The sequence below is a fragment of the Plectrocnemia conspersa genome, unplaced genomic scaffold (genome assembly GCF_051122295.1).
Source record: "Plectrocnemia conspersa isolate PC_06_02 unplaced genomic scaffold, ASM5112229v1 ptg000002l, whole genome shotgun sequence".
Lineage (NCBI taxonomy): Eukaryota > Metazoa > Arthropoda > Insecta > Trichoptera > Polycentropodidae > Plectrocnemia > Plectrocnemia conspersa.
In genome coordinates this window covers 15,484,471-15,510,459 of record NW_028277166.1, presented here as the reverse complement: position 1 = coordinate 15,510,459, position 25,989 = coordinate 15,484,471, and the positions used below count along the sequence as shown (strand labels likewise).

General features: G+C 29.8%; 2 protein-coding genes across 5 annotated transcripts; one reads left to right on the top strand and one right to left on the bottom strand.

Moving 5' to 3' along the window:
• The first annotated feature begins 51 nt into the window (after positions 1-51).
• LOC148237837 (uncharacterized) lies at positions 52-8,256 on the top strand. Of its 3 annotated transcripts, XM_088204366.1 has the most exons (5): positions 55-301; positions 360-502; positions 580-671; positions 5,503-5,716; positions 7,154-8,256. In XM_088204366.1, the coding sequence occupies exons 1-5, from the start codon at positions 195-197 to the stop codon at positions 7,525-7,527; spliced, it is 930 nt and encodes a 309-aa protein (XP_088060492.1). In that variant the 5' UTR covers positions 55-194; the 3' UTR covers positions 7,528-8,256. The 3 variants fall into 3 exon arrangements, with proteins under 3 accessions (XP_088060499.1, XP_088060508.1, XP_088060492.1); XM_088204373.1 differs by lacking the exons at positions 5,503-5,716; positions 7,154-8,256 and adding an exon at positions 2,769-3,066 and having other exon boundaries at positions 52-301; XM_088204382.1 differs by lacking the exons at positions 5,503-5,716; positions 7,154-8,256 and adding an exon at positions 2,097-2,317 and having other exon boundaries at positions 54-301.
• Positions 8,257-10,989: 2,733 nt separating this feature from the next.
• On the bottom strand, positions 10,990-18,101 carry KdelR (ER lumen protein-retaining receptor). 2 transcript variants are annotated; one of them, XM_088204392.1, is made up of 5 exons: positions 17,906-18,101; positions 14,860-15,119; positions 14,642-14,788; positions 14,472-14,577; positions 10,990-11,905 (listed from the first exon to the last, which is right to left on the bottom strand). In XM_088204392.1, the coding sequence occupies exons 1-5, from the start codon at positions 17,994-17,996 to the stop codon at positions 11,751-11,753; spliced, it is 759 nt and encodes a 252-aa protein (XP_088060518.1). In that variant the 5' UTR covers positions 17,997-18,101; the 3' UTR covers positions 10,990-11,750. The 2 variants fall into 2 exon arrangements, with proteins under 2 accessions (XP_088060518.1, XP_088060528.1); XM_088204402.1 differs by lacking the exon at positions 10,990-11,905 and adding an exon at positions 12,353-13,780.
• Positions 18,102-25,989: the final 7,888 nt, after the last annotated feature.

The window sequence follows — 25,989 nt, the reverse complement described above, 5'->3', positions numbered from 1 at the left end:
GCATTTTAAATAATTATTAAAAAATATTAAATATGTAATTATTCACAGCAATATAATAATTTTGAACCATATGGCAGCATTTTTGACAATTGATATTGTATATCAAGATTCACATTAAGGTTACGCAATTGCTTTATTTAGCAGTCATACATGGAATATTGTTATACACTAAACCGACTATAATAGTTTTATACATGTATCGTCACATTTTACGACAAATTTGCTGTAAAAATGCAAACATAACCTCAATTATAAACGAGCAATCCCTAGGACCAAAGTTTTCTTTCAACACTTTCTTACGGTATGTATCTTATATGCTTATACGATATAAATACGTATTTTTCAATGTCACTTTTCAGATTACATTCCAATATTAAAAAAATGGAAGGCATTAGTGGTGAAAAGAACATATTTTGTGGAGCAAAGGATAAATACAAAGGAGTAACCATCGATTCCAATAAGGAACCTTGTAACATATCAGAATTTCCCGGTAAACTAGAGGGTAATCTTCATTTATTTTAATGCTATCATTCAATATTATATCTATCGCACATCTATTTTATTATTATTCAATTTCAGAATCGCTTTCCGTTTGGACTCAATCAGGTCAAAGAGCTATATGGTTCAAAATTAATACTTCAAACTCTGATTGGGTTCCTGTTTTAGCCAAAGTATGTATTATCTGATATATTAGCATTATCAAATATATTCAAAATTGTTTTCAAATGTCAAAAATATCACAACTAATATTGACAGTAATTATTATCTGAAGTTTGAACATATTTTGGTCAGTGACGTATGGTGGGTGTGCTGTATATGAAAAATGCAAAAAAACAGTAATTACTTTTGCTTAACGAATTACAGGATTCATTGTGAAGCGCTCAGGTCGTGGATTGTCGCTTCAATATATAGTTTTCGGCAGTGCTGGTTGACGATTTGTAATAGGACATTCGTACAGTGAACCGTACAAAGTGGCCCTTATGAAACCTTCCAGTAGTATTCGTGAAGTGTTTGACGGTGAACCTTGTTGTCGTAGCTGAACCCTTCGACTAGTCGTCGATATTTATCCTCGAGAGCGTGTTCTGGAGATAGTTGCTCAGACAGGTGGCGAGGTGTAAAACCTAGTTCGAAGGAGACCGCTTAGCGAAGAGCATCGAGGTGTAGTCAAGTTGAATGCCTCAAGTGAGCTTTTGGCACTGCCTTATATTCCGAGTCAGGTGCTTCAAAAGTATCCCCACTCCGCACGTTGGAAGCGGTAGCAGGGATGCGGTGTCATTGTGCAGAGCCTCTTAGTTCATGAGCAAGGCTCAGCGGAACTTCATTTTCGCGTCTGCTGTGTCTCCGGACGGACGTTGTATCTGGGTCGCTATAATTGTGACCTCAAAAAGGTTGTTCTTGTTTTCCTAGATATACTACTGCGTCAATCATTCGTTTTAATACTTGTCTATTTTTATGAACTCGTTCATAATGTTGACTTATATTAGATTTAAGTTGAGCGTCAATCATCTCTTCTATTCGTTGTTTTCCAAACATTTTAACCTTTTCCGGCATAGTGGTTGCACGGTGAGACCACCTCTTTGGGATTTTTTTCTGCGACTTGCATTCATATCTACGGATGAAACCACCAATGTGGACTTGGCCTATTACCTCCTCTAACCAAATTTTAGAGCGACATCGTCGATGGTCATTCTCGCTCGGGTGTGACAAATTATTTCTTATTTTGACTTTCTTGCTGTGACATATTTCTAAAGTGCATATTTCGAGCTATTTTTTTTCGTTTATATCTTATTACCATATCAACATAGGTAAGTTAGTTTTTGAATATACATTATATGAAACGTATAGATTTAGAATATATAATAATTTGAATAGATTTTTGTATATTTCATACATTTATTTACTCTAATGTTTACTTAATTTTTTTTTTTTTAATATTTAAATATTTTTTTCATTTAATTTAAACATATCTAAGGCAATTTTTTAAATATATTCTGCTAAAAAAAACAAAAATTCTAGCTGCATCTGTTCGTGTGCCGCAAAGGGTTAAGGGAAAAATATTATTGAACGTGTGACTGTGAACATTCGTGTTTTTTCAGTGCCGTTATCAGATGAATAAGGTCAGCAAACCCACTTTTATTCCACATGCTACTTTCTTTGGAGAATGATAAACATGGCCAACAGAACAGTCTGGATCGAACTTCACAGCCTGTCAACCACTCAGGTCGTTCATATGTTGAAAATGAAAAACGTCTTGTATATTCACATTTATTGTCTTTATGATTCATGGATAAATTTGGAAGAGGCTCATGTGGTTTTCCAATTTTAATTATCTTCAATTTAAACTTATTTTTGAAAATGGAGTATTTAAAACTCGCGTTAATTTACTGTGACCAAAATGATCATCCAACAACAAGGAAACAAGATAATAACGTAAAGAATGGGATCACATACAAGCCCTCGTTACGACCAGAAAAAATCACATAAATAACACGCAAGTGTTGTAACTGTAAATATATTCCGTCATTGAAAGAATATTTGTTTGTTGCGAAACGGTCACGGAAACAAAAAATCCCCGGATTCACAAAATTCCCGTTGCAGTATACGACCTTGGAATAGTCCAAGGTCGTATACTGCATCGGGCCCATTAAGCAAATGATGCTTTCTAAAGGCGTATACCTATTTCGCTGTTCTAAGAAATGAGTACATCTATTGGCTGGATGATCCCTGCATGATTGCAATTATACTTAAGCCTGGGCTCCGATGAGAAGAGGGCAGTCGCAGATTCCGGCAGACACTCGAAGAGACCAGCAGATTCACCCCGCCTGGCGGACGCGTCCCACCGACAGATGCGAAGATACAACCTGAGACTCCCGAACACGATCATCGCGCAGCAAGAGGAACTGCCTCCAGTCACTGTCGTTGCAGGCACCAACAGGACCCCTGAAGATCGTCCACGGACATCATTCCTCCGCCAGCTTCTCCACCACCGCTCGGAGAATAAAGAACTCGGCCAAAATAGATTGTCGCAACATATGTAAATATAATCTAATAAAACTAATTAGATTCCATATGTGTCTTACTGGCTGCGAAGTCACACCCCTTAGGGTTACCAAACCTTAAAGTGGTAAAATGATATCTAGAACATAAAACATAAATATTAATAATATATAATAAAATAAACTATTTTTATGCCAAAATAAAAAAGAGTGACCTGTTATGAGGAATAATTTAATATAAAAGCAGAAATACGAGAGTTGTGGACGTACGCACAATGAGAGCACTTGTGTGCTGCCGGTCAACAGGTCGACTTTGACCGTTAAATCTGGGAACAATTTGATTGGTTCGACGCTAGGCTGGCACAGATGGCGCGACAGTATACATTTGTATGTACTGGTTGGTCGTGCAGCTGATTACCGAACGACTTGCCCAATACCAATACATACTGTACACGATAACACAAAATTCAAGCGCCTACAAATGCTACTAATGCAAATATATCACTTCGTGCTCTAATGATTTGGCGGGTGTGCGGCACGTACCTAGCACACCCTAAATATACGCTCCTGATTTTGGTCTTCATTGGCTGGACTTTTTTCATCGACTTTTAATTTATTAAGTATGTACAAAATGAAAGTATATTAAATGTAAAACAGAAAAGTCATTTATATAAGAGGTATTTTTTAAATTTTCATTGAAATTAATATTTTTTTTGAAAATTTATATTATGTTTAACAATTTTACAATCGTGACATGAAACCCTTATATCTAGGGAACATTCCTAGAAAAAAAATGATCATATTTCTACTTATAATATTAATCAAAGGCCTGAAATATTTGTATTTTTAACAAATTGAAATAAATAATTCTTTACTATAATATACATATTTTATAATCTATACTCAGGGCCGCCTCTAGTGTGGAGCTAAATAGGCCTCGGCTTAAGGCGTCATGGGGCGCCTAAATTTTAATCAATATATTTTTTAAATATAGACGCAATGTTATTTGAAGTAATGCATTTGCTTTATATAATACTTAGTGAGCATTTGGAGGCGGTCTGACTTTGCAGCAATAATACATCGAGATAACTTACCAGACTTAAACTTGTCAAACAATGAAAGTATTCCAAATATTTCTTGGCAAAATTCTATTGAATAGCTTCCAAATGGTGAAACATATCACCGTGATTGTCTTGTTTATTCGAAAACAAAAGATGCAATATATTGTTTTTCTTGTATATTATTTTTTAAATTAAGAATCGCAATAACAACTGAATGCATGAATGATTGATAAAATACTCACAAAAAATCTGAACGCTTAATAGCTTATACTATGTGGAAAGACTTTTTTAAAGATAATTGAATATTGTACGACCATTGATAGTGTGTTCAAAATCGAATGAACAAAAATATAGAACAGAGGAACCCGTAATGAGTAAACACGTAAGGATGATCACTAATAATAAAATTCACGAACATTATTTAGGATAAAACATTTAAAATTAAATATTTAATATGTTAAATATTTCAATAAGAGAAAATATTGTAACAAAGTTGAAAACAAGCAAATATTATTCTATAATTGTCGATTGCACGCCAGATCACTCACATACTGAACAAATGACAATAACAGTTCGTTTTGTAAACATTACCTTTTCCAAATAGGGCAGGAAAATATGTAGAAATATAAGAGCGTTTTAAAAGTTTAAATATATTATATATATTTATATATATTGAAATAAAAAGTGCAACTAAAAAAATAAAAATGGAATTTTTTGGTATATGAAAACCAAAATAGCCTTAGTGCGTCACAACCCTCGAGCTGACCCTGAATATACGCATTATATAAAATCTTATATTTTTAATAATTTTACAAGGATTCTTACAAACAAGAGCAATTTTTTACTGCTAATATTGTAAATCTGATACCAAATAAGAGATTATCATTCATCGCAACTAAAAAAGCACATATAAATAAATGTATATTACAAAGGCAAAGTGATACAGCATACTCTCCATATTCAGCAAAAAAGCTTTAATGTTTAAACCAAGAGTACCTAAACTTTTAAAAATTAGTCTATCTTCAATTTTTTCTATATAAATATTATAAATTTTAGGTAATAAAAAAAAACTCATTGGATTCATATTTGATCATATAAAGATGTGGAGTTTACATATAAATACATCTTATAATAATATTCCTCGTTGTACGAAGAGCAACTACTGTGAGTCATAGTATTAGGATAGCATGCCACGCGAGGAGTGATTTCAGTTTTATTTTTTATTTTTATATAAAAATTCTGAAATTTACTGTTAATAGATTTCGTAGAAATCTGATCTAAATCTTTCGCAGGCCAGACATAAAATGGCTGTGGTCCATAATTTGCGAAACCATAGCTTAAACTTATCTGATAATGTCACACGCAAGAACCAATATAACGTCATACTCATTTTCCTTGTCACAAATCCAATAAATTGTATCATAAAATCATTTTAAATGTTACAGAATGGTTTCGAGTATCATCATGCTCAGCAAGGTTTTGTAATGATGTACAAATGGCTTCCTGGAAATGATGAAATATGCAACTTACCACCTTTTGCTCATACAAATCTTGGAGTCGGATGTGTTGTTATCAACGAAAAGAACCAAGTACTTGTCGTGAGTGAAAAATACTTTGACGTGCCCCATTGGAAATTACCAGGCGGCTATGTAGAAATTGGTAAATGTTTTATTTTACTATTATTTAAATTGTAATATGCATACAAAAGATAATGTGTGAACATTACCATAAACAAAAATGTGAGTTTTCTGCATCATGCCAAAAGTCTTCAATAATAGCCGCTATGGATGCTTTTACCTCATTCTTATTTCTTGGCTTAGATTGGTACACCCCTAGCTTACAATATCTAAATAAACGTATGGAGCATTGAGGTCTGACGATTTTGAGAGCCAATAATGCATGGTGCGATTTATATTATGATTCTTGTAACGTATGTACATTATTATTAAATGTATTTTTGTGATTGGTGGTCGAGGGGTATAACTTTTGCAGCCAATTAGATGCTCAAAGACCTGTTTGGTACCAGCTTATTGTACAAAATTTACTGAAATATGTACAAAAAATTGTGGTTATCAGTATTTGACGGCGTTGTTGAATAGTAAAGAGTACCAAAACCTCACAGTTATCAAGATCGAGTGGCTTTAGTCCTTAGCTCCTCGTATGTTAATTGAGTCGAGTTGGCGAGTCTTCGGTGTATGTCGAGTGGTTGTCAATCTAAGACCGGTTATCGATTAGTGAGTGAGTTCAGTAGTGATTCACATTCGATTGGTGTTGATTGATTTATCGTGATTATCGAATCATTGTTAATAGGATGTAGTATCACATCTTTGATAATGGTCCTTCGAAGAAGCTTGAACGAATGGGAGACAAAAAATTTAAAAGCTAATCAGGTTAGTGTTTATCTCCACTCCAATCGATCCCTTTGTAAAAGTTAAAGTTTCAAGGTCCGTCTGATAATTACATAGGATAATTCAAACAATGCTTATTCAATGCGAGTCTGTTATTATTTTTTTAGACATCTCAAAGCTTATAAACAATATGGCTTAAAGAGTTTTTGTGCTAATTGATGGCTTTCAAAAATCTGCGTGGCTATAGTTCTTGTGCTAAATACACCAAACCTTAAGGCTATATACTCCTTTGACTGCCAATGAGTACAAAGATATAACAAACTATGCTAGAAACAACTTTTTTTGTAAAATTAGCCACTTTTTATTATAAAATTAATATGTAATAGTCACGCAGATCTACTGCATATATAACACTTGAAATTATTTTTTATTTTGGTTTTAGACTTGGCTAAATTTATTCACCAATTATTATATTTTCTTTATTCATAGATGTAAGTAAATTTTATATGTTATAATAACTTACTATTTGATTTTATGAAATACAACAATATTATTATCATTCGTAATAAATGATTTTATATAAGCAAACTATTTTTAACTAAAATAACAATATTTGGGTTTAGATAAAAAAATTCAATTCAATCAATTTTTCAAATGTAAAAAAATATAGAAAGTTTTATTATAATTATTTTAAGTACTCAGCTTAGATCTTAATATGTTACTTTACTTTAAAAAATGTTGATTTTAGGCGAAGACATAAGCGAAGCGGCAATGAGGGAAGTAAAAGAAGAAACGGGTATTGATACAGACTACCATTCAATAATCGGTTTTAGACATGCGCACAAAATGATGTTCGGCTGCTCAGACATTTACATGATTGTAAACCTTATTCCGAAGTCATCGACAATAATCATGTGTGAAAGGGAATTGGTTAAGTGTTCGTGGATGGATATTTCAGAATACTTAAACCATCCAGACATTCACATTCTGAACAAAATGTTGATAAAGAAAACATTAGAGTATAAAGAGAGGGGGATAAAAATGAGCGGTATAAAGGGAACATATCAGTTGTTGACCATGAAAAAAGACTTTACAGTTTTTACTATACAAGATTATTTATAATTGTATATTTTGTTTTTGTTATACATATATGTATTATATATTTTCGTTCTATTTTCGAAGAATATTTTTCGCCTGTTGCCCAGTCGCTTCCTCCTTCGTGTTCTTGCTCTTCATTACTGACCATCAAAAAAACTGAGCGCTCAGATCTTAAATACGGCCTAATAAATTGAACGTTCTTCTGGGCCTGATTTGATTCCTGATTTCATTTTGAAGAGTTACAAAGTCAGTCTCGCTAAAACGTATTTTTGATCTAATTCTCAAGACATCATCATTTCCTGATCTATTAAAATGCACAAAAATCACCCATATTCATAACAAGGGTGACAAATTGTGTATAAAGAACTATAGACCAGTCGCAGTATTGTCAGCTCTTGCTAAATTATATGAAATAATTATCCATAGATATGTCTTTAATCTCTTACAGCAAGTTTTGTTGGACAAACAGCATGGGTTTTGTCCTGCCCGTTCTACTGTCTTTCACCAAAACAGTAACAAAATCTCTCGATGCGAGAATTCATGTAGTCGTCATATATACAGATTTTGAAAAGGCCTTCGACAAGGTTTGTCGTGAATTATTATTAAAAAAATTATCGAACCTCGGTTGCTCAGATGATTTAACTCGGTTATTCTCGAGCTATTTCAGCGATCGTAGACAGTATGTAACCTATGGCGGCCGATTGTCAAAAAAATATTTCACTTCTTCGGGGTTCCTCAAGGGCCCAACCTGCGTCCTCTGCTCTTTATGTTATTTATTAATGATATATATACGGTAGTTACAAATTTAAGTTTTCTTTTGTACGCCGAAGATTTAAAATTGTATATATACATTCGATCTGTTGCGGACTTCTCTCTACAGAGTGATTTAGACTCTATGGAGATGGACATCCGTTAACCGTCTACCCTTTAGTGTCGGAAAGTGCCATACTGTGCCATTTTCTCGATCCCGTTCGTAAATAGTTTATTCCTACGATCTGTGGGAACATTTTAAGTAGAGAAACTTCCACTAAAGATTTTGGAATCACTTTTGAGAGCAAGTGGAGGTTTTCTATACATAAACGACGTCTGTGATAAATCTTCCAAGATCCTTGGCTTTGTTATGAGGAACACCTTTCACTTTGACGATCCATTAGTTATTCGCGTCCTTATGACACCTTAGTTCGTAACATTCTTGAATCGGGATCTATAATTTGGAATCCCCGAATAATCAAATTCAAAAAAGGTTTTTAGGATACCTTTATAAATGGACATTTGGTAATTATCCGTTCTTATATCCCAGCTCCTTTCTTTTAGGAGCGTTGGGATACGATTCGCTGAGTTCTCCCAGAAAGTTGTATATCGCTAAACATTTCTTCAAATTACTGAAGGGTGCTGTCGACAATCCAGCTATTCTCAAAGAATTCCAGTTTTAGGTTCCAGAATGTCTTCGAGAATCACGATCGCGTCCTCTTTTGTTGGCCGTTGGGGCTAGGACGTTCGCACTTGCCGACTCGCCTATGGCTGTGGCCATCCGGTTCCTTAATACACTGGCATTGCACATTGACCTGTTAAATGTCAGCTACGAGGAACTGATTCGGTTCATATAATTTAATTTTGTTATTTTTTGTTTGCTTCTTTATATGTTTTATTTTAATTATATATATATTTTTTGTGTATTGAAATAATACAATCATTGTTTTCGACCATCGTACCGCGTTGGGGTAACATCTTAGGTTACCCCAACGCGGTCGATGGTCTTAATATAATTTAAATAAATATATATATATATACATATGTATTTCTTTCTATAGATGTTAAATTATTGTATAAAATGTTAATATTTTGATAATTTATTTTTCATATTTTTGTCAGGGTTGTTAATTACTTTTATATGCAAACAGGTGATAATAATTATTATAATTATTTCAATTGTGATGTAAAGTAGCCAAAAAAGAACGTTACTTTTAATGCCAATATTTTGTGAACTGTTACAAAGCAACAAGAAAAATATAAGCACTAAAGTTAAGTAGTTCAAGTCCAAAATGACACTCTTCGTGTGTTCTTCACGTTATAGCCTTGGCCCCGTCAAAGTTTTTCCTCCAATTCGATTTACCCTTGCATTTGGATCCAACCAATGCATACGCAGTCCATCTCAGCTCTTATTCTCAGAGATATTATAAGTTAACCCCTTTGCAGGCTTTGAGTTGTTCATGTGGGATAGATGTCCGGCTCACCTTTGACATTGTATTTTGATATTTTTGAGAGCTTCAGGCTCTCAAGCCAGTCCAAAACTCTTCCTCATGACTTTCCTTAAAAGCCTGCAGCTACTAAATGTCATTATTTAAGTCTCAAACCTGTATACTAAAACCAATTACACTTTTAAAGTATTATAAAGTTGTGTTCTAGTTCTTCTGGATATACAGGTGTAAGTGTCACCTTCAAATCACTTCATAACACTGGCATATATGCTATATAGGGACTGGTATAGTCCCTACATGTATACTAGCTCTACATCTCTATTAACGATACTGTATATCATCTCCATATGTCAGTATTTGCAACAAATTTTTATACATAGTTCCTAATGCTCCACCAGTTACTTCTGAGTTAAGATGTTGAAAAAAATGGCATATAATTGTTACCTGTGTACTTCTCTATAGCTTTGTACAATTTTCCTTTATGCACACTATTGTGAATCTTCGAATATATGGGTATGTGTCGCTATTGAATATGTACACCTTTTTAAAGATCTTTCTCAGGAAGTGTGTTCAGATACTTGCAGGATGCTCGCATACATTGATAGTCAATAATTTATTCTGTGTGAGAGCAGTCTTCAATCTTTGAACACATATGAGATATTCAATATTTAGTAACAATTCCTCAGTAGATCTCACATATAAGAGAGGAGCGTCATTCTAGGGCATACGACTGACCAATTTTAAGCTAAAAATATAATTGAAAATGTCTCTCTTGTCCGATATTACTCTGTTTTTAGCAATCTGAAAGATGAATTTAAGTTTTTTTTTTAAATGGAAGATACTGGGTTTGTTGCATCAAAGTCACACGAGAAGAAGTACTATAAAGAAGATTAAATATGAATTTATAAATACACTTTTCTTATATAAAAATTATATTAACAAAGTATTTAACATATACATACATATGTACTATGAAATATCTGTGTTTATATATGTATTATATGATGAAACATTTCCAATCAATAAGAACAAGTTTTTTGTGTTACGGAGACTATGTATGACTAACAGGTAGATATTTATAATAGTCGAGTTATTGGATCGATACACAAATATATTATAGGATGTAATAGTTTAAGAGACGTCAAATACTGTGATAAAACACTTGTGTAAACATGTTATGTACATTAAACGATATCCATACCATTGTAAATGCTAATTTCTGTAACAATTTTTTTTATAGATAGAACAATGTATATATAATAAATTAAATTTAATTATACAATTATTATAATTTTGTATTATTTATTAGAATATTAGAATCCAATACAATAATCATGTATCTTTAAGGTTAGTTTAGTTACACAAAAATAATAAAGTGTGTTTGAAAAGCCTGTTATAAATTTAATTATTTTTAGAAGCTTTAAATTTATTTACCTGAGATTTTTTAATAGTAATAGATGGAAAGCCATTATTTTAATTATTTTTTAAATTTATTTTAATCTTGGGTCATTCAATATTATTTTTCAATCGATAAATATTTTTATATTCTAAAATAATTTTATAATAATATATTATATATACATGACCTGTTAATAATAATTTTATTAACAGGTCATGTAGTCAGGGGTAAGGTAGTTTTACGTGCAAAATTGATTGGGCTGCAATATATGGAATGTACTATATAACAAAAAGAATTATTGATTTAAATTAATTATGTTTTAATTTGATTTAACACAAGTCGAAACTTTTGATCAGTTTTTTAATAGTATTTCTTTAAACTTCACATGTAAAATTCTCCAAAACTGCCCATTGTCACATAGCAGGCTGCCAAAAAACGGCCTATCAATCAAGTGTTAACATACATTTGTTTATGTCTCAATTTAAAAAAAAATGTCAGATTCTAAAAGACAAGTTACTGATGCTCACTTTACTTACATTTCAAAAATGTTTCATAACAGGACAGACAAACAGAACTACATAATATATTTATAAATTTATAACAATATAAATGTTAATATAAGAATATAGTATATGTATATAGATATAATTTTAGACCTTTACTTCATAAATCTTTTCAGACTCTGGGGTAACACAATCTTCGACTTTGTTCCATAATAAAATCGGACATGGAACCCATGGAAGTGTTGGTCCATTGAAGCAGCAGTCCTCGCCTTCTGCTGCCTTTTCTTTAGTGCGAAAAGCGACTATTATAAAATTAATAAAAATGTTATTATACATTATCAATAGTAATATTCATCTCCCAAATATAGAATCAAAGAGAAAATCAACTTTAAACCGTCTCTCTCACAAGCCTTCAGTGAAAAAACCTTAAAACGACTGTCGAGTAAATCGAATACATATCAATCAGTCAATAGAAATTAACGTAAGTTATTTTTTCTCTTGACTTTGACAATCAATTGTTGTAAGGTTTTCTCTTATTAGTTTTGGCACTGATATTTGTGTATAATAATAATGATAGAATTTACGACTAGCATGCATTTAATATTACAACATTAGTAATTGGTAAAAGCTATTTGAAAATGTTATATTTGTGTATAATAATAATGATAGAATTTACGACTAGCATGCATTTAATAATACAACATTAGTAATTGTTAAATGGTTAAGGATAAGAATGAAAAATGCCCATGAATAATCAAGTACATTTTATTAACTCAATTATACAATTGTGTCTTTGTTAATCAGAACGAAAGCTTAAACACTCGCCACTCTGTTTATATTTTTCACCCCACAAACAAATACATAGCATATTTTTTTTATTAATATAATAATAAAAATCATTGATACTAAACCGAAAATAAAACGCGACGCATCGCTTTAAACTAAATTCCATCAAAATGCAACAAAAAAAAATATAATACTTATAGTTAAACAATCTAATTAAGGAAAAAATATTAATTTAATGCATATATATACTTTCATATAGACAAAAAGAAACGATATAGTCATTTAGAACATGGCTTTTGAAAAAGATACAAATAATTTTGTGCTCTCCAGCCAAGTCGAATCTCAACTGAAAAAATGTTAAGTTTTGTATATCATTGTAAATATTTATATTGAGATTACCAGATTTTTAAACCATGATTACCTTCTCGTATTGTATTAAAATTTTAAGCTAAAATAATATTAAACTATGTTTAGATAAGTAGATCACAAACATTTTTTTTGCAATTTTATTTTATTTTCTAACCTGATTTATTTTTATTTAAAAATCATATTACATCTTGTACATATATTTGGTATGTCGATTTCTTATACAGAAAAAATAGAGAATATGTCTATACAACGATTGGACAAACCCAAATAAATAGTCCTTTACATGCAATTAGTACATATTTTATTAAATCTGAACATTTCTCATTATTTACGCTACATGTGATATACAAACATACGCTCTTGTACAGTTTTGACATTCGCACACATTATACATTTGTACTTTAAAGCGACAGTTCTCATCAGATAAAAAAATATCAATCCAATGAGAAACGGCTTTAGCGCAGTATTTATAATAATTGATAATTGTTACTCTATAGTACTTAAATATACAAAATAGGGGATTTTTTGATAAGTCAATAAAAGATTAGGAATGATAATTATATAACCCAAAATAAAATCAGTAAATAGTACATTTACAACTATTTTCAAATGGCATCTTTACGATTATACATTACACAACTATCTGGATAACAAGTAAGAAATAGATATATACATATTTTATCTCATTCAATAGTATGCATTAAAAAAAGTACAAAGTTCAAACTACCATTTTTTTTGAGAAAAGTTAAAGTACAATTATCGAAACATTTGCGTAATTTTCTTACATTTCTTATAAAAACAATAACATACCGTTTTACATGGATAGACACCCTATCGTTGAATTTTTAAATTTAATAAACATAATTGAAATCTAGTGAAAAATTTATAAAGGTCCTATTTTTTCATTATTTAATGTTTAAACACTGTCACACATACATCTGATAAACCCGATGCATACACAAGTTTCACTCAATTATTTGGGTTCGTTTACGCGGGGAGTTGCAATTTCTTTCCTTTGAGAACTGAAAATGAGAAGAAAAAATATCTAGGGTCAGACAGTTTGTTCACATATTTATAAGCATTAAAAATACGCCAGCCATGAATCTTTATTTTAATATACATAAAATCACCTATTAGTTAGGGTAGATAATAGAAAGTTTATGAAATCAATAAAAGGGACTATTATTTCTAATACCTTACATTATTAGAAGTGATTTTCCCTTAATATAAATGTAAAATGATCCTATGGTTTTTATATATTAATATCAGTAGCGTGCCGTTCATATATGCGGTCGATTCAAAACGCCATCAGCATTCACGGTTGATTGACTATAAACACGAACACGTGATCAACTGAGTCGCTCGCCATAAAAATGATGGCGTTTTGAATCTACCGCATATATGGATGGCACGCCACTGATATGTGTATATATATTCACATATCAGTGGCGTGCCGTCCATATATGCGGTAGATTCAAAATGTCAATCCGCATGCACGGTTGATCGACTATAAACACGAGCATGTGTAACGGCTGAGTCATTCGCCATCAACCGTACATGCTGTTGATGTTTTGAATCTACCTCATGTACGGACACCTCGCCACTGATACATATATATATATAAATATATATTATAAATGAATAAACTAATATGTTAAAGAATATAAATAGTTCATAAAATCCCCGATATTCAAAAAATATTTTTTAACATACCTTTAGTAATGTAAAGATAGAAGAAATCGCAATACAAAATAGTTTGCACAGCTCCGGCGACTATAGCGATTAAATCGTAGTGATTTTCTATCATGTAACGGTACACCTGAATAGAAAAAAAATATCATTAACACTAATTCAACAAAAATAAATTCATACCTTATATTTACCCAATTTAATAAATAGAGCGCCCTATAAGATCCCAAGGCGAACAGATAATGAGAAGTGATACTCTCGGCTTCTCCCGTCTTTGAGACGAGGAAGAGTTGCGGAAGTATAGCCACAGATTCCAAATAAATCGAGAACGTCCACAACACCTACAAAAAAAATCAAACCATTATTTTGCCATTTAAATTAATTTTATGCGAATTAAATTAAAATATCTCACTTCCAAAACGGTGAAGTCGTGGTTTATCAATAACGCGAGTACCAGCGACGGCAGCAGCAGAAATTCGATTCTGAACGTGTCATGATTGTGATCGTACGTGGCTTTGAATTTCACGTACATGAGATACACAGTTGAATAAGATGCCGCGATGAACACGACTTTCATCACCGTGTTATAGGCCGATATGTAAGTGGTAACGAGATCCAAGTATCTGGTCGTATAAACGATCGCAAATAGAATTTGCGATTTGCCCGATATACCTAAAAATTAAAAATTGTACATATATGAAAATTCAGTTACATATCACGTCAATCAAATCGATCTATTGATTATAAGTAACTATTTTACAGTTTAAAACGAAAAAACACATTACAGTAACCTGCAATAAACTGTTAATATATACACTTTTGTGATCTTTGAGTCTGTAATAAGATTACATTTACATTATCATGCAAAATATAAATTTAAATATTTTATTAATAGTCAATGAGCTTCTTTCTCACACATGCTTCAACAGCTCACGCATACACATAAAATATCGTTACCAGTGAAAGCACAATTAAATCTACTATTAAGCTATCTCAATTTTAAGAATAATTTAATACAGTAAGATTTAATACGTTAGTGAATATGTATTGGCAGTGAACACTTTAATGAAATCATATCCTAATACATTTTCACTGATAAATATATATTTTTATTATTATATGCTGCACTAAAATGCCTGAAACTCAATTTGAAGGTTGTGAGAAGGCAATTTGCTGTTTAAACACAAACCTAACCAAAACAAATTAACTAAGCCCAACATGACATAATAAGCTAGTTTAATTCGTTTTGGATTTAGTTTTAATATATTTTAAATATTGTAGTATTTTGTCAAACGATGTGATGTCACAATTATGTAAATCTATCATGTAAAAATATGTGTACTAGATCATCTGTTTGGGAACAATTATAGTTTTACTGATACTGAGCTGTGAAATTGTAAATCAATTATTTGATACATTTTAACAGACTGAGTTAGTAAATTTATATATATACATTAACAATTTTTCAGGAACCAAAAACTATGTAAACCTAATATGTGATGAACGATTGGAATTATAATTATATAACAATCACTAATTCCGATCCCCAAGATACTATAGAAAAATCATTAGCAATCAACGTTAGTAATAATTTACAATCTTAAAAAATAGTAAAGTATTGACTCAAGAAAAAATGGTATTAACAACATATTTATCATTCTGATAAAAATATAGAAACGTTAAAATAACTTAAGTATTTAAAAAATATGTAAATATATAAATTTACATTATTTGCGCAATATTACTGACGACACACAATATTTAAGGTCATTAGCATTTGCACAATATAATAATCTAAATAGAGATGATTCATGTACTGTATGTATAATGATAAGAAAGTACATATTTTTTTCCTTTTGCAAATTACTGATAATACCGTATACATTTAAACATAAGGAATCACCTAATTTTCAGTAATTTCGACAATTTCGAATCAGTATATGAAATAAAGTTAATAAAATTATTGTTAAGCTTTCGAACACAGCAAATATAAATGTTTATATATTATCTTTTAAATTTAAGATAATATACGAAAAGCAAAGTATATAATGATAAAAATGAAAAATTTTTAAATTTAACTTTATTGGTATAAAATTTGGTGATATATTTTATTGATTTCCTATAAAGCATATAATAAGCAAAATATCTCAAAATTATCATAAGAAATAAAATTAGCTGTACATAATTGTTAGATTTACTAGTACAAATATTTTAAAAACAAATTTATTTAGGTTATTTTGACAACAAATGCACTTCTTGTAAATACCAACCAAACAAAATCGAAAAAGTAGATCTCTCAAAAACAATATTAATTTAGTCTTTTACAGTAAATAAACAGCTGTACCAATTTTTTTTCTATTTTTGTATGAAAATTGAGAGAGTAAAACAAAAATGTGCACTACGTAGATAATGTGCCTACAATTTTTAGGTGTAATGAAAGTTTTATTATACATATTTAAAACTTCGAGCTACGCATTAAAAAAACTTTGTTAATGCATTGAAAGTGCACACATATGGGAGTTTCGTCTTTTAATCATTTTCATAAAAAAAATCATGTTAAATTGTATACATTGATATATTTTTGGGATTTATATGAGTTCAGTTGTTGTGACTTATGGGAAGTATTATTTAAATATTGTCTAATTGTGTCTATTTGCTTCCTCTAAAATTAAACGGAAATCTAAACAATTAAAAAATGCCGATACTCAGTAGTTAATGCAAACAGAAAGTGACTGTTAAGTGCAGGTGTAATGAACACACACAATACAACAGACGGCGGGCGTAATTAAACAATTTTTTACACTCGATTTAGCAAAAGATACTCTCTTTTTTTGCTAGAAAACACAGATAAAATCAGTATAGCATCATAATATTAAATAATGATTAAAATCGTTTTAGCGAAGAGAAATATAAATTGTGACAAAACAACTAAAGGCGATTAATTTAACTATTTTTGTGAGTTTGACAATGAACACTTTGTATTTAAATTAATTTTTAAGCACCACTAAAAAAAATATTATTCAACATGTTGGAGCTGCTGTTGCGTGTAATGTTTAATCTTCACCCATTACAATAAAACTATATATTTTATATTTATATGTAAACGAAATATGTATAATACTTTTGTAAGTGTAACATATAAATTAAAGAATTTTGCAGACTCAGAACTAAGTGTCATATCATTTTAATGTGCATATACCATGTTCGGAATATCTAATTAAGCAAAATATGGTATAAGACGTCGAATACGCAATGACAGATCTATATGTACATACGACATTAAGATAGTAAAAATGTAGTTATGATTTGAAGTTAATGTCTCCAAACGTCAAACGTGTCACAAGGCGGTTGCCATTATTTGAATAAACAATTAATTAGCAGTCAATTATTTGGCAATTGAGTGATTAATGGAGTAATGGGTAAAGATTGTGTCGGTCGGTGTGGAATGGCGGTCTCACCGGCGCAAGAGCGCGTCCGCCATATCTTCAGCAGTAAGATGATGATGGCGAGCAAGTGGGCGAGGTCGCCGACCAGCCGAAACAGATTCATGACGGCTCAGATGCGAGGATTAGCTGATTCGAAGGGTAGAGGCGCCGACGATTAATGACGTGTCAGGCGCTGCGACTGCGGCGACCGGCAAGGCACGGCCGTAACACAATAAAAAGCGGCCATTGCCGGCAAGAACGACGTGGTCTGAATAAAAAAATTAAATATTTAATTTTAAATTAATCAATGCAATATTAAACGCTTTAAAACAAAAAATAAGCATATTTAATGTAATATTAGAGATTTTTATATGTGTAATATCTTAAAATATCAATCATTGACCATAATAAATAGTCACTATTTAAATACAGTGTAATATTCATATTTTATTATCCAGTTCCTTGGCATTTACCTGGTTATCGATTTCTTCATTCTTTTCCTCATTTTACTTCCTCTTTATTTTATTAGGGAACGAAAGAGGAAAAAAATTCTTTTTCCCGTTTATACCATATTAATTATTTAATAATTATTTGTTATTATTACGGTTTAAATTTGAATAGTACTTTTTATATAAGTTGTTTATTACCGGATTAAAGTGACATTTTATTCTTTCGCGATGTTTGCATTTTAGTTTATTCAGTTAGTGTATATTTTTAAGTCCCGATGGATAATCAAGTTGCGGACAAACCAATTAGCATTTGTCGATGTTTTGTTAGATTTGTAGCGTTTTGGCATATTTTCTATGATTGAGCATGTAACCCCAAACGGGGTAGGCATATGAAATTACTGGTAAAATGATTATTTTTAGTATTTAATTTACTTTTATTATTTAACAATGGATACAGTTCAGAACGAGTAGTTTTAACTTTGCATACAGTTTTATCTCGGTGGGGTTTACAAGTTAGTTTGGAATCCAGGGTTAGGCCCAAGAAATTGGTTGATTTTTGCCAATCGAGAGTTTTGTTATACATTTTTTTAGCTGGAAAAGTTTATTTGTGGCATAAGCGTTTTTTCTTCTACTGGTAAACATAAATGCAATACTTTTATCGGGATTTGCTGTTACCAGCCATTTGTCAAACCATTTCTTTTTTTCATCAGTTTATTTTAAAGATGAAGTACTGTTCGGTGAGGATTTTTGTAAGAGCATAATATGGCGGTATCGTCCGCGAGTAGGGCAGTTGTGACCATTTTGTTTTGTTTTGAAGATAAACTTTAAAACGTAAAAATTAATAACTTTGTCGGATAAAATCTTACATTAAAGTGAACTCAATAAAAGTCGTTTGAAATATGAATGTACATAGAAATAAAAACGATATAAAGGTTCTCTAACTCGTAACTATAATTTTACGGCAATTATTAGCGACGTTATTTAACGCATAAAAACTTTAATAGGATCAATAAAGTTTGCAGTTCGAATAAAACGGTAAATGTTTAAATAAAAAGTAGTAGACTAGATTAAGTTCTCCAAAACGTTCTTAAAAAGTATTTCTCTAACTTAATTTTACGGAAGTTATTTGAGACGTAAAAAAACGCATAGAAGGTCCAAAGCTCCATCAAAAATATTTACAGTTTGTATAAAATGGCAAATGTTTTAATGCAAAGTTGTCTATTACATTGAGTTCTACAAAAAGTTTTAAAAAAGTGTTTATCTAACTCCATTTTTACGAAAGTTATTAAGGATGTTAAAGATTGCATAGGAGGTTTTCTCTGAATCGATACAATTTTCGATGTGTATAAAATGAAAAATGTTTTAATAAAAAGTAGTGTATTAAATTGAGTTCTATAAAAAGTTAGATAAAAGTGTTTATCTAACTTTATTATTTCGGAAGTTATTTGAGACGTTAACTTTTGCCTATGAGGTTTTAACTGGATCGATAACATTCACAATTTGTATAAAATGGCAAATGATTTAATGCAAAGTTGTGTCTTACACTGAGTTCTATAAAAAGTTTTAAAAAAGTGTTTATCTCAATTCAATATTTCGAAAGTTATTTGAGACGTTAACTTTTGCCATAGAGGTTTTAACTGCATCGATAAAATTTGCAATTTGTATAAATTGACAAATGTTTTAATGCAAAGTTGTGTCTTACATTGAGTTCTATAGAAAGTTTGAAGAAAGTGTTTATCTTAATTCAATATTTCGGAAGTTGACGTCTCAAATAACTTCCGAAATATTTAATTGAGATAAATACTTTCTTTTAACTTTTTATAGAACTAAATGTAATACACAACTTTGCATAAAAATATTTGCAATTTTATACAAATTGCAACTTTTATCGATCCAGTTAAAAACCATGTAAACAAATTTTTAATTCAATAAAATATTACTACAGCGTCTCAATCGGCGTGTAATTGCCACCCGTCACCACCCCGTCGCTAATATTTATTTATTTAAAATTTACATATTTTAAAAAAAATTCAAATTTATTTATTAAAAATTCAAATTTAATTAAAAATTCATTTATTTAAAATTTTATTAATTAAAATTTATTTATTCAAAATTTATTTATTTAAAATTTTATATGAGCTCAGTATTGTTATGGCTAAAATTTAGTGGTACTTGGGTAACACTTGCGTTATTGTTTTTATTTTGACTGGCATCCCTCGCCCCGTTCGCACGCGTCGTGTGCTCCCGTAACCATGTAAACAACTTTGTAATTCAATAAAATATTACTGCAGCGTCTTAATCGGTGTGTAATTGCCACCCGTTACCACGCCGTCGCTAATAGTTATTTATTTAAAATTTATTTATTTAAAAAAAATAATTATTTATTTAAATTTCAATTATTTAAAATTTATTTATTCTAAATTTATTTAATAAAAATTTATAATTAGAATTCAATTTATTATAATTTATTTTAATTTTGTTTTTAAAATTCATTTGAAAAAAATCATTTTAAAATTAATTTATTTAAAAAAAATTAATAAGAAAAAAATTCAAATTTGTTTATTAAAATTCATTTATTTGAAATTTTATTATTTAAAATTGTTGTTTTTGAAATTAATTTATTAAAAAATTTATAGGAGCCTAGATTTGTTATAGCCAAAATTAAGTGGTACTTGGGTAACACTTGCGTGACTGTTTTTGTTTCGCCTGGCATCCCTCGCCCCGTTTGCGCGCGTCGCGGGCTCCCGTAACCACGTAAACAACTTTGTAATTCAATAAAATATTACTGCAGCGTCTCAATTTGTGTGTGATTGCAACCCGTTACCACGCCGTCGCTAATAGTTATTTATTAAAAATTAATTTATTTAAAAAAAAAAATATTTTATAAAAAGAATTCAAATTTATTTAGTAGAAATTTATTTATTTAAAAATTTTACTATTTAAAATTTATTTATTCCAAATTTATTAAATAAAAATTTGAAATTAGAATTCAATTTATTATTATTTAATTTAATTTATGTATCTAAAATTCATTTGAAAAAATTCATTTTAAAATTCATTTATTTAAAAAAATTATTTTAAGAAAAAAATTCAAATTTATTTATTAAAAATTCATTTGTTTAAAATTTTATTATTTAAAATTTATGCATTCAAAATTTATTTCATAAAAATTTAAAATAAATTTCATTTTATTATTGTTTATTTTAATTTATGTATGTAAAATTCATTTGATAAAAATACATTTAAAATTTTATAGGAGCTCAGAATTGTTATGGCCAAAAATTTAGTAGTACTTAGGTAACACTTGCGGTTTTTATTTCGCCTGCAATCCCTCGCCCCGCTCCCGTAACCATGTCAACAACTTAAAAAACAACAATAAAATATTACTTCGGCGGCTCTTTGAGACGTTAACTTTTGCCTAGAAGGTTTTAACTGGATCGATAAAATTTGTAATTTGTATAAAATGGCAAATGTTTGAATGCAAATTAATGTTTTAGATTGAATTCTATAAAAAGTTAAAAGAAAGTGTTTATCTCAATTCATTATTTCGGAAGTTATTTGAGACGTTAACTTTTGCATAGGAGGTTTTAACTGGATCGATAAAAGTTGCAATTTGTATAAGATTGCAAATGTTTTAATGCAAAGTTGTGTATTACATTGAGTTCTATAAAAAGTTAAAAGAAAGTGTTTATCTCAATTGAATATTTCGGAAGTTATTTGAGACGTTAACTCCTGCATAGGAGGTTTTAACTAGATCGATAAAAGTTGCAATTTGTATAAAATTGCAAATGTTTTAATGGAAAGTTGTGTATTACACTGAGTTCTATAAAAAGTTTGAAAAAAGTGTTTATCTCAATTGATTATTTCGGAAGTTATTTGAGACGTTAACTTTTGCCCAGGAGGTTTTAACTGGATCGATAAAAGTTGCAGTTTGTATAAAATTGCAAATGTTTTAATGCAAAGTTGTGTATTACATTGAGTTCTATAAAAAGTTACAAGAAAGTGTTTATCTCAATTGAATATTTCGGAAGTTATTTGAGACGTTAACTTGTGCCTAGGAGGTTTTAACTGGATCGATAAAAGTTGCAGTTTGTATAAAATTGCAAATGTTTTAATGCAAAGTTGTGTATTACATTGAGTTTTATAAAAAGTTAAAAGAAAGTGTTTATCTCAATTGAATATTTCGGAAGTTATTTGAGACGTTAACTTCTGCATAGGAGGTTTTAACTGGATCGATAAAAGTTGCAATTTGTATAAAATTGCAAATGTTTTAATGCAAAGTTGTGTATTACATTGAGTTCTATAAAAAGTTAAAATAAAGTATTTATCTCAATTGAATATTTCGGAAGTTATTTGAGACGTTAACTCCTGCATAGGAGGTTTTAACTAGATCGATAAAAGTTGCAATTTGTATAAAATTGCAAATGTTTTAATGCACAGTTGTGTATTACATTGAGTTCTATAAAAAGTTAAAAGATAGTGTTTATCTCAATTAAATATTTCGGAAGTTATTTGAGACGTTAACTTCTGCATAGGTGGTTTTAACTGGATCGATAAAAGTTGCAATTTGTATAAAATTGCAAATGTTTTAATGCAAAGTTGTGTATTACATTGAGTTCTATAAAAAGTTAAAAGAAAGTGTTTATCTCAATTGAATATTTCGGAAGTTATTTGAGACGTTAACTTCTGCATAGGTGGTTTTAACTTGATCGATAAAAGTTGCAATTTGTATAAAATTGCAAATGTTTTAATGCAAAGTTGTGTATTACATTGAGTTCTATAAAAAGTTAAAAGAAAGTGTTTATCTCAATTAAATATTTCGAAAGTTATTTAAGACGTTAACTTCTGCATAGGAGGTTTTAACTGGATCGATAAAAGTTGCAATTTGAATAAAATTGCAAATGTTTTAATGCAAACTTGTGTATTAGATTGAGTTCTATGAAAAGTTAAAAGAAAGTGTTTATCTCAATTGAATATTTCGAAAGTTATTTGAGACGTTAACTTCTGCATAGGAGGTTTTAACTGGATCGATAAAAGTTGCAATTTGTATAAAATTGCAAATGTTTTAATGCAAAGTTGTGTATTATATTAAGTTCTATTAAAAGTTAAAAAAAGTGTTTATCTCAATTGATTATTTCGGAAGTTATTTGAGACGTTAACTTCTGCATAGGTGGTTTTAACTGGATCGATAAAAGTTGCAATTTGTATAAAATTGCAAATGTTTTAATGTAAAGTTGTGTATTACATTGAGTTCTATAAAAAGTTAAAAGAAAGTGTTTATCTCAATTGAATATTTCGGAAGTTATTTGAGACGTTAACTTCTGCATAGGTGGTTTTAACTGGATCGATAAAAGTTGCAATTTGTATAAAATTGCAAATGTTTTAATGCAAAGTTGTGTATTACATTGAGTTCTATAAAAAGTTAAAAGAAAGTGTTTATCTCAATTGATTATTTCGGAAGTTATTTGAGACGTTAACTTCTGCATAGGTGGTTTTAACTGGATCGATAAAAGTTGCAATTTGTATAAAATTGCAAATGTTTTAATGCAAAGTTGTGTAATACATTGAGTTCTATAAAAAGTTAAAAGAAAGTGTTTATCTCAATTAAATATTTCGGAAGTTATTTGAGACGTTAACTTCTGCATAGGTGGTTTTAACTTGATCGATAAAAGTTGCAATTTGTACAAAATTGCAAATGTTTTAATGCAAAGTTGTGTATTACATTGAGTTCTATAAAAAGTTAAAAGAAAGTGTTTATCTCAATTAAATATTTCGAAAGTTATTTAAGACGTTACCTTCTGCATAGGAGGTTTTAACTGGATCGATAAAAGTTGCAATTTGAATTAAATTGCAAATGTTTTAATGCAAACTTGTGTATTAGATTGAGTTCTATAAAAAGTTGAAAAAAAGTGTTTATCTCAATTGAATATTTCGGAAGTTATTTGAGACGTTAACTTCTGCATAGGAGGTTTTAACTGGATCGATAAAAGTTGCAATTTGTATATAATTGCAAATGTTTTAATGCAAAGTTGTGTACTATATTAAGTTCTATTAAAAGTTAAATAAAAGTGTTTATCTCAATTGATTATTTCGGAAGTTATTTGAGACGTTAACTTCTGCATAGGTGGTTTTAACTGGATCGATAAAAGTTGCAATTTGTATATAATTGCAAATGTTTTAATGCAAAGTTGTGTATTACACTGAGTTCTATAAAAAGTTAAAAGAAAGTGTTTATCTCAATTGAATATTTCGGAAGTTATTTGAAACGTTAACTTCTGCATAGAAGGTTTTAACTGGATCGATAAAAGTTGCAATTTGTGTAAAATTGCAAATGTTTTAATGCAAAGTTGTGTATTACATTAGGTTCTATAAAAAGTTGAAAGATAGTGTTTATCTCAATTGAATATTTCGGAAGTTATTTGAGACGTTAACTTTTGCCTAGGAGGTTTTAACTGGATCGATAAAAGATGCAGTTTGTATAAAATTGCAAATGTTTTAATGCAAAGTTGTGTATTACACTGAGTTCTATAAAAAGTTAAAATAAGTGTTTATCTCAATTGATTATTTCGGAAGTTATTTGAGACGTTAACTTCTGCATAGGTGGTTTTAACTGGATCGATAAAAGTTGCAATTTGTATAAAATTGCAAATGTTTAATTGCAAAGTTGTGTATTACATTGAGTTCTATAAAAAGTTGAAAGATAGTGTTTATCTCAATTAAATATTTCGGAAGTTATTTGAGACGTTAACTTCTGCATAGGAGGTTTTAACTGGATGGATAAAAGTTGCAATTTGTATAAAATTGCAAATGTTTTAATGCAAAGTTGTGTATTACGTTAAGTTCTATAAAAAGTTAAAAAAAAGTGTTTATCTCAATTGAATATTTCGGTAGTTATTTGAGATGTTAACTTCTGCATAGGAGGTTTTAACTGGATCGATAAAAGTTGCAATTTGTATAAAATTGCAAATGTTTTAATGCAAAGTTGTGTATTAGATTGAGTTCTATAAAAAGTTAAAAGAAAGTGTTAATCTCAATTAAATATTTCGGAAGTTATTTGAGACGTTAACTTCTGCATAAGAGGTTTTAACTGGATCGATAAAAGTTGCAATTTGTATAAAATTGCAAATGTTTTAATGCAAAGTTGTGTATTACATTGAGTTCTATAAAAAGTTGAAAGATAGTGTTTATCTCAATTGAATATTTCGGAAGTTATTTAAGACGTTAACTTCTGCATAGGAGGTTTTAACTGGATGGATAAAAGTTGCAATTTGTATAAAATTGCAAATGTTTTAATGCAAAGTTGTGTATTACATTGAGTTCTATAAAAAGTTAAAATAAAGTGTTTATCTCAATTTAATATTTCGGTAGTTATTTGAGATGTTAACTTCTGCATAGGAGGTTTTAACTGGATCGATAAAAGTTGCATTTTGTATAAAATTGCAAATGTTTTAATGCAAAGTTGTGTATTACATTAAGTTCTATAAAAAGTTAAAAAAAAGTGTTTATCTCAATTGAATATTTCGGTAGTTATTTGAGATGTTAACTTCTGCATAGGAGGTTTTAACTGGATCGATAAAAGTTGCAATTTGTATAAAATTGCAAATGTTTTAATGCAAAGTTGTGTATTACATTGAGTTCTATAAAAAGTTAAAAGAAAGTGTTTATCTC